Here is an 8,471-nt window from a genome sequence, read left to right as displayed (position 1 = left end):
TGACTTGGTGCTCTCTAAAATCCTTTCCTGGCTCTAAAAGCCCCCGGCCGGGCGCCTCCCTGTCCCCGGCTGCTCACTGCCGTGCCCGGGTTGGGTACGAAGCCCCGGACAGTGCGGACTGAAACGCGGAGTGCCCACCCCGGGATGCCCGGTTAGGGAGGTCATTTTCCCCGCACCCCGGGTGCCACGCTCCTTCCGCACCTCCCCGGGCTGGCACAGTTTCGGAGAAAGGCCGATGAATAACCACTGTTGACTCATGCGGTCAGCGGCTGCCCCGGATGGGGTCGACGCCCGGCCCCGAGCAGGTCCCGCTCCTCCTCCAGCCCGCACCCTCCCGGCCCTCCAGGGTCGGGGCGACTCGGGGGTAAACACCTGCGCTTCCAGCCGGGACTCGCGGACCTGGCTTTCCTCCTCCTCCCGCCGAGCAGCCTTTTTCCCGTGCGCGCACGGGTACGGGCGAAACCGAGACGCGGGGTGGCCCGCTGGAAAACAGCAAAACCGTTAAATAATGGGACCGGAGGGAAAAGCCCGATTACAACATGCCTGAGGCACTGCTGGGGGGGGGAAGGTTTTGGAATTCTCCCGTCAGTAACTGGACTGCCAGCGTGGCAGGTGGTGCAGAGTTTAGTTTTATTTCACGAACAAGTCCATCAAAAATTAAATACAAGGGCTTGCCTTTTTTTTTTTTTTTGACACTGAACAAATATGTACAAAATATGAACAACGTGAGGTATAAAACCGCAAGACTTTTAAAGAAAACGAGTATGTACAGAAGCAGATATGTATACAATGGTCATTATCTTCCCAGGGCTGTGTGTCTCACTGATCCTCACAGCTGATGCCAGTTACTCTCCCACAACAGGGCCCTATCACTCCCCGCATTTTCTTCTCAAAAATGAAATCTGTAAAAACAGTGCTAGAGATTTTTCAAGAAGAAAAATGTTTGCTTTTTGTTTTATTTTTTTTTTTTTTTTATCTCCCTGCAAATGGAACCATCCAGATCGGGAGGCAAAGTCCTTGAAAATCTGGAAGGCACATTTCATCTCATGCAAGAGGAAAAATCTGTCCAAAGACTCTACCTGATGAACAGAGGGATGTCTCAATAGAGAGCACCATGGCAGGTAAAAGGGTGTGAACAAAAGGCACTTGTTGGGATGGTCAAATCCCTCCCTACTTCACAGAATGTGTTTCCCTGCTTGCAAAGGGTGTTTAAATTAACCTATTTAAACTACATTTGTTTACACATAGAAAGGGCTTAGGCCTGCAATCCATACTCACTTCCATACTAGTTAGAGAGGAGTTTTGCCTGATCACCCACAGTAGTTGATTCAGACCCTCCACAAGTAAGGACAGGGTGCAGTATTATAATCCAGTTAGAACATCGATTAATGTACAAATATATCTTACAAATAATTAAATACAAACCATGTTCCTTTAACCAAATTAGAGATCTGAAAAAAAATGACCATTTGCTGAAAATACATCTTTCTTTCTCTGCTTATTATAAAATGAGTCTATTTGGTGTTGGGTGGGGGTTTTTTGGCTTTCAGTGGAATGGCGAAAGTTTTCTCCTCCTCTAGCATAATATTCTTCCAAACCAGACCCTGGTAAAGTGCAAGCCAAGTTAGGGTCCACTTTCTGTGTGGGGCCATTAGTGGTTAGGATTGTAATAGCTTTTATCGCCTTCAATGTCCACTTCTTGATCAGAATCCTCGGAGACATCTGACTCCAGGTCATCCTGTGAGGCGGGTGACGGGATGTACTGTGAGCCATCCAGGGACACCTCCTTACCCTTCTGCTCTGGGGTCCGGCAGTTCTCCGGCCTTTGGTCACTGTGATTGTCAGCACCTTCCACTTCTTCTTTTTTGGTGGCCTGAGGGTTCTCCTGCAATGAAAGAAGCCTGCTTTATACAGAAAAACAGGCCACAGAGCCAGGAGGCCTGGGAATTTCAGCTGTGCTAGGTGGGAAAACCACCTTGGGTTTCTTGCAGGAAAAGGCAGGTGTCCCACTGCTCACTGGACCTCCTGCCTATAAACCTGCCTGAGTGGGCCAGGGCTAGGTGAGATCCTCAGCTCTGGTCCCGCTCCCCAGCAGCCAGAGAGGCCTCTGCTGAGAATAAGGCTCCTCAGCGATGGTTATCACAGCCACTTCAAAAGAGTCAGGAGCTGCCGGAGCCCAGGAACCTCTGAACTTTTGTCTTTAGCAAAGCAAATGTTTATTATGAGTCTACAAACACCGACACACAGCTTCCTCCTGCCCTGATCTTTCTTTAATTATACCCAACAGCAAAAGGAGGGAGGCCAAATCCATCACTGGCCCTAAAACAAATGGGAAAAATTTACTAATTAAGCTAAACCTCAGTATTTAATTAAAACCAAACCAAAACCCAATCCAGTTTCTGGAGGCAGGAGTAGCCTTGGGTCGGCAGCTGTCTGGGGAACCCACTACCCCTAAGGGGGCATGAAATGATACTCTTGAGGGATAGCAGGCAGAGACATGTACCCACAATATAACTGTATGGGCTCGGAGAAATGGATGTGACTGAATGAAAAGGAGGAAATGACTTAAAATGGCCGAGATCCCAAGCTACCTCTCCGGACGGGGTCGGGGTCCATCAAGGAGGCACCGGGGATGCAGCCTGCCTCTCTCCAGAGTAAAGGGACTTGATTAAAAATTCAACTAAAGCACGGGTTAAACCCGAGGGAAGGTCACAGAACAAATACATCGAAAGTGTAGCACTGTGATTAGTTTTATTATTATTTATATTAAAGGCTGCTTTACCGGTAAAACTCGGCCGTGTGTGTCACACTTACTGGAGCCAGGCTCAGGCCACAACGGATTTTTCACAAGTCTTTGAGCCCAGGGGCCTCGATCTGGCTGAGCCGGGCAGGATCGGGCCCTCCGGGCCATTAAAAAAAAAATTATCTGCCTGTGAGCACAATTTCTGCGGGAAGGGAAACCGCTTCAACCTCTCCGCCTCATGCACTGTAACTATTTGTAAGGGAAAAGTAAAAGCTACTCAATTTCCCATGCGGCTCCTCAAAACAAACAGGGCGTGAGTCCCTGCCTCTCCTTACATTTGCAGAATAAATCGACTTGTGTTTATTAAGAGAAGGCGATTTAAAAGACCGGTAAATATTCTTCTCCAAAACAACTGCCCGAGTAATTTGCTGACAATTACTTATCTTCTCCACGTTAATTGGCTAAACAACATATGGGTTTACAAAACAATTAGTGTGGAGTTTTAATAGGTGGTGTGTGAAAGCCGGGTATAATTGATATAGGAACTACATTAGGAGCTTTTAACGTTAGTGCTGCCTGAACGAGCCCTCGTGGTTTCCAGCATGACTATTTGTCTTTTTAATCAAGGTGAAGAGGTTAAACAGCCTTTCAGATGACTTCTGCATACAACCTGGAATAGGCGAGCACAGCGTAAGATAAGACAATTAAAATACTTATTTCTATAGAAACGGAAACATCCCCGTACCTGCTTTAGACGCCTCCATTTGGCTCTGCGATTCTGAAACCACGTTTTGACCTGAACAATGACAACGAGAGAAGGCGCAGGGTAGTCTCGAAGCCAGTAAGCGCCAGGAGCCTTACCGAGCCACAAACAAAAAGTGAGAGCCAGCCCGTCCCCCTGTCCCTACGGGCCGGGCCGACCGCGTCCCCGGGAGCCGACAGCCGCACGGCAGGGGCTGGAGTGGGGCCGGAGACTGCCCGGGGATGAGGTGGCGTTCTCCTGGGAGCGGGCAAGGCCTCACCTGCCTCTCGCTGAGCTGCAGCATCTTGGCCAGGCGTTTCCTCTCTGGCGGGGACAGATATTTCTGCGTCTCGAACTTTTTCTCCAGCTCGATGGTCTGGTCGTTGGAGAAGCGGACCTGCCCCCCTTTCCTCTTGTGCAGGGGCCGCTGGATGAAGGGGCTCCACAGCAGCGGTTTCCCTTCAAAGAGAGGAACAGCGCCGAGTGTCAACAGCCGGCCGCGGACACGCGTGCCCGGGGAGTCCCGGCCTGAGCGCGGGCCTGGAGATGCGCCGGGTCCAGGACCCGCTGATTTCCTTCGCCTACTTTGACTTCCCCCAGATCCTAGCCTGATCTTTTGCCTCCTCTGATTTTTCACCTCAGAGAGACCAGTGTAAGCCACTCTACGGGCTTTGGCAACATTTCCGTCAATGTGTTTCCTGTTGGTCTATCTCGCAAAGAGAGAAAGAAAAAAAAAGACCTTTGCTTCCTTCTGCTCTTGCACTGCGATGGCCCAAAGAAACCGTTTCCCTTTCGCTGCACCCGTGGAGAGCGGGGGGACACTGCGGGGCTGGGCGGGGGGTTGCGCCAACCCGAGGGCACGGGGCCCCCACTATTTCCGGGCAAGAACCACCTCAGGCCCTGCACCCCTGGCCCGGGGCTCGCTCGCCCGTGTCCGGGGCAGCGGTGCGGGGCGAGGCGGTGCAGGCAGCGACATGCCGTGAGCCAGCCCCGTGCGGAGCGGCAGCCGCGGCCGGAGGCTCTGGCCAGTGCCACTGAGTCACTCTGTTTGTCTTTCAGTCTTGCTGCCTGCACCCTTTGAAATTTGCTGCATTGTTTTTGAAGATTTTGCTTGCGTCAGGCTTTAGTAATTCTTGTGCAAAACAGGCTCAAAAAAAAAAAAATAGGAAGCAACTGGTTATTTTAGCTGTCATAAAGTCACATCCCACACAGAGGAAATGAACAATATCAGAAAAACGGATCCCGGCTATCAGAAGTCGAGTGTTTCCTGAATTTGTCTGTATTGAGGATGTCGATAAAGTAATCAGCAATGTGCACGACTCCCGGGGAAGAGCCTGCTTCAGGCGGCCAGGAAAACACTTAACAGCTTCTGAAACCAGATTTACTCCTATCGAGAGCTCAAGGTTTCCTGTATGAACGGAAAGGGTCAGCCTCTTTCACTGCACAAATGTGGTGACTCAGGTCCAGTTTTGCAATCACGAAGAACAAGTGCTGCAGCCCGAGCGCGGGGCTCAGCCCCGCAGCGGGGACGTTTTCCCCGGCCGGGAGCGACAGCGGCCGCCAGGGCCCTGCCCGCCCCACCCGGCCCGGCCCCACCGATCCGGCCCGTCGGGGAGCCGCGGGGGCCGCGGCGAGAGGAGCCGGCCTCCCGCCTGTTTTTCAAGTCATCCGCAGGAAAAGGTTGAGATCTGCCATGCGATCTCTCAGCACAATTAAAACTCCCCACCAAAACCACACGCGACATTACTAAGGACACTCTCAGAGTCACTTGGTTGAAGGAAAACAAATCTGAGTCACCGCGGCCGCGCACTGCGGTCTCGCTGCCAGCGCCGGAGCGCGGCGCGTCTTTAATTTACTGTAAATCAGCCGGGGGCCGGAGGGAGACCAGGGGAGCGCAGAGAGCCGGCGGGGCAGGAGGGAGGAGGGGGAGTTTTCGCTCACTTCCCATTCCCCTCTCAGCCCCTGACGGCGGGACGGGAACGGGGCGCGATGGGAGCGGAGCGGCGGCAGCAGGGGAGGGCGGGGAGGGTTTGGCTTACCTAGGGGGTCCTGCCGGATCAGGGCGTGCGCGTAGTCGCCGACGGCGCGGGGGAAAGAGTAGAGGGGTCCGGCGTAGGCGCCGGTGCCGTAGGTGGCGGCGAGGTGGTGGGAAAAGGCCGGGTGGATGGGGGTCGGCTCGTAGATGGGAGTCCGGTACGGGGACACCAGGCTGGTGAAGGAGGAGTTGGGCGACGGCAGCGTCGGCGGTGGCGGGGCTGGCAAGGAGTGGGGGGCCGGGGCGGCGGCGGAGCCGCGGCCCAGGATGTCCTCGATGTAGAAGGGCGTGGGGTGCGCGGGCTGGAGCAGCGGCGTGGGCGCGTACAGCGGGACACCGACGCCCAGGGCCGCCGGCGCCGCGCCCGGCGGCTGGTACTGCATGACCCGGCTGCCGCCCGCGCACCCCCCGCGCCCCCGGCCGCCCCTGCGGAGAGCCGGCCCCGACCGCGGCGGATGGGTGCTGGCACCGCCGCCGCGGGTTTCTCTGGGCTCGGGTTACCCTTCGATAGGCTTCTATTGGCGCGGGGCGGAGCCCGCGTGGTCTCTGTCCCCTTCCTGCCACGGCTCCGTCTAGCCAATGAGCCCGGCCAGGGAAGGGGGAAACCACCCCCCGCCGGCGAACACTCCCCCCGCCTCCCCCGAGTAAACTCCCCGCGGCGCCAATCAACGGCCGCCGGAGCCCAGGGGAGCCCGGGCAGTGGGGCGCGATCCCCACCCCGACCGGGCCCCGACGGCACCGCGCTTTGGGTGGGCACGGCAGCACCGCGAGGGGGAGCGTAGGTACGGAGCGAGAATCGGACAGCACCGGGCATGGTTCCCGGCGTTGACAGCACCGGCTCCCTCTCCTCTACCCGCAGCACTCGGATTTCGGGCTTCCCCCCGGGGGAAAGCGGTGATCCCCCGTAGCGTGGCTCGGCCCCGGACTGAGTGAGGAGGGGCAACACACACACACAAACACACACACACACACACACCGAGCTCTCAGTGCTCTGCGGGCTTAGGAAAATGGGCCGCTGGCGCTCTGCCTGGCTGCGCGGACCGGGAAAGGGACGGGAGAGCGCGGCCGCGGAGCGGGGGCCGCTTAGATTCCTCCCCGTTCTCCCAGGACGGGCAGACAGCCTGGCTGAGTGCGGAGCAGCGCGGCGCTGGTTCCCGTTCCTTGGCCCGCCGGGCAGCACTGGGAGGCACACAGAAGGTCCGGAGGCCCGAGCAGCGCCACCTGGGCACCGCCGGCTTCATTTTAAAAACCCGCCGTGTGTTTCCTTCTGCCCCGCCGCTCCGGGGAGGGAGGGACGCGGGCTTCGTCCGGGCGCCGGCGGATCTCGCTCCCGGCACCCCGACGGGGCTGCCCATGGTCCGGCTCCGCTCCCGCAGGACTGAGACCTCCGCTCTCCCCTCGCCCCGTCACCCACTCGGGACTTGTCCCGACGGCAGCGGGTGGCGTCGCCTTCTCCCCCCTCTTCCGTGGGAACGGAGGCTGCAGGTGCCCCCCCGTGTCTGTGGACCCGCTGGGGCGCCCATCCCCCTTTTCCCTCAGCCGCCCCAAGCTGACAGGAGCACGGAGAGCTGTTAAGGAACAGCAGGTGCTGGCTTAGCTTTCTTTAAAAAAAGGAAAGAGGAAGGTCTCCAGTTCAAACCCATGAAGATCTTAATAACTGAGAGGCTCAGAGCAAGACGAAAGGGTCTTGGTGGAATGGAAATATATATTTTTTTAATAATATAGGGAGGCTGGTTTTTTTCCTTTCTTTACATTGTTAGCAAATGCCAAACTCACCTTTAAAGTGTGGTCTTGTGTCTTGTAAATATCAGGTACACGTAAAGCGAGCTGACAGTTTTGATTATTTTTTCTCTGTGTGCTCGGTCTCGAAGGCATTGCTCTTTCCAAGGGGTTTAGCTAATGTTTTCATCTGGAAGTGTTGGATTTGCAGCTTGATTTACTTAATAAATGTACGGTAAACCGATGACCCGTTGCCCTCTGGAATAACGACGTGCACGATACGAGGCAGCAGTAGGGAGGGCTCCCAGAATATTTTAAAAGCTGTCGATTCAAAATCCTGAGAACAAGTTTAAGTGATAGGGAAAAAAAAAAAAAAAAGAAAAAGAAAAAACACAACCTGTTTTGCTGTATTATTGGAAAACAAATAAATAGAGGAAGAGATTATTCTTTTCTGACTTTTATACAAGCAATAGGCCTTGTTAAAAGGAAGTTTTAATGGCGCAGTTATTACATTCCACTACCACTGCATAATCCCTAACAAGAAAAATGAAGCACTTAATTTTGCAGTTCTACAGCACCGCCCCTTTCAAATTCAATTGTTAGACCTCAGCCTTCCTCCTTCCACGGGTTGGAGGCTATTAAATCCGCATTCATGAAATGTCACATTTATTGAACTACATAATTTTTTAATATCACTAGTGCAGGTTTTATAGTCGATTTTATTGTTTTTACGGCCATTCGGGGCTCTAAAACCCGGATTTTTTCAATGTTGTCCTTATAATTTTTTTCACACAGTCAGAACTAATAAAATAGAACAGTTGTGACTTTTTAATGCAAGGGGTCTCGGAGTTTCAATATTTTCACTCTGCTGGATACTAAAACCAATAAAAATACATGAGATTTTAATTATTTTCTGGATTAAATAAAACCTTTTCCCTTTCTTTTGGAACCTACGTTTTGTTTGTAGTTTCTGTTGTGAGGGAGATAATGCAGCTTCGGGTAAAATACAGTATTACCACTATCGCTGCCATGAATACAGTTTTGACTGGATTTTACATTCTAGCGGGCATTTGAAGTAAGGTGCTGTAGATACCACGAGATCAGCGCGACCAAGACAGTGCTTTAATATTTCTATTATTTCTTCTCCAGGTGCCCTCTGGAAAGCACTCCAGTTTATCTGAACAACCTCGGGGGACCGAGCGAGCGATAAAATACACTCCTTTCCCGATTAA

The 8,471-nt window shown here is 53.6% G+C and overlaps 1 protein-coding gene across 1 annotated transcript; it reads right to left on the bottom strand.

The window, feature by feature from the left end:
* Positions 1–611: 611 nt before the first annotated feature.
* On the bottom strand, positions 612–6,031 carry HHEX (hematopoietically expressed homeobox). The gene is made up of 4 exons (XM_062619438.1): positions 5,525–6,031; positions 3,766–3,944; positions 3,489–3,539; positions 612–1,885 (listed from the first exon to the last, which is right to left on the bottom strand). Exons 1-4 carry the CDS (start codon positions 5,901–5,903, stop codon positions 1,652–1,654), a joined length of 843 nt encoding a protein of 280 aa, XP_062475422.1. The 5' UTR covers positions 5,904–6,031; the 3' UTR covers positions 612–1,651.
* Between the last annotated feature and the right edge of the window lie 2,440 nt (positions 6,032–8,471).

Source organism: Pezoporus occidentalis, unplaced genomic scaffold (assembly GCF_034315485.1).
Source record: "Pezoporus occidentalis ecotype Australia unplaced genomic scaffold, CSIRO_AGI_Poc_V1 ctg210, whole genome shotgun sequence".
Taxonomy (NCBI): Eukaryota; Metazoa; Chordata; class Aves; order Psittaciformes; family Psittacidae; genus Pezoporus; species Pezoporus occidentalis.
The sequence above is the reverse complement of the archived record's forward strand: the minus strand, read 5'-3'. Positions and strand labels throughout refer to the sequence as shown.

Bases quoted from the DNA above. Each gene is read 5' to 3' on its own strand.
- HHEX (XM_062619438.1), bottom strand. From the start codon at position 5,903: ATGCAGTACCAGCCGCCGGGCGCGGCGCCGGCGGCCCTGGGCGTCGGT. The intron at 3,945-5,524 runs GTAAGCCAAACC...CTCTCTTTGAAG, and splicing joins GATCCGGCAGGACCCCCTAG to GGAAACCGCTGCTGTGGAGC. The intron at 3,540-3,765 runs GTGAGGCCTTGC...GTCATTGTTCAG, and splicing joins TGCAGCTCAGCGAGAGGCAG to GTCAAAACGTGGTTTCAGAA.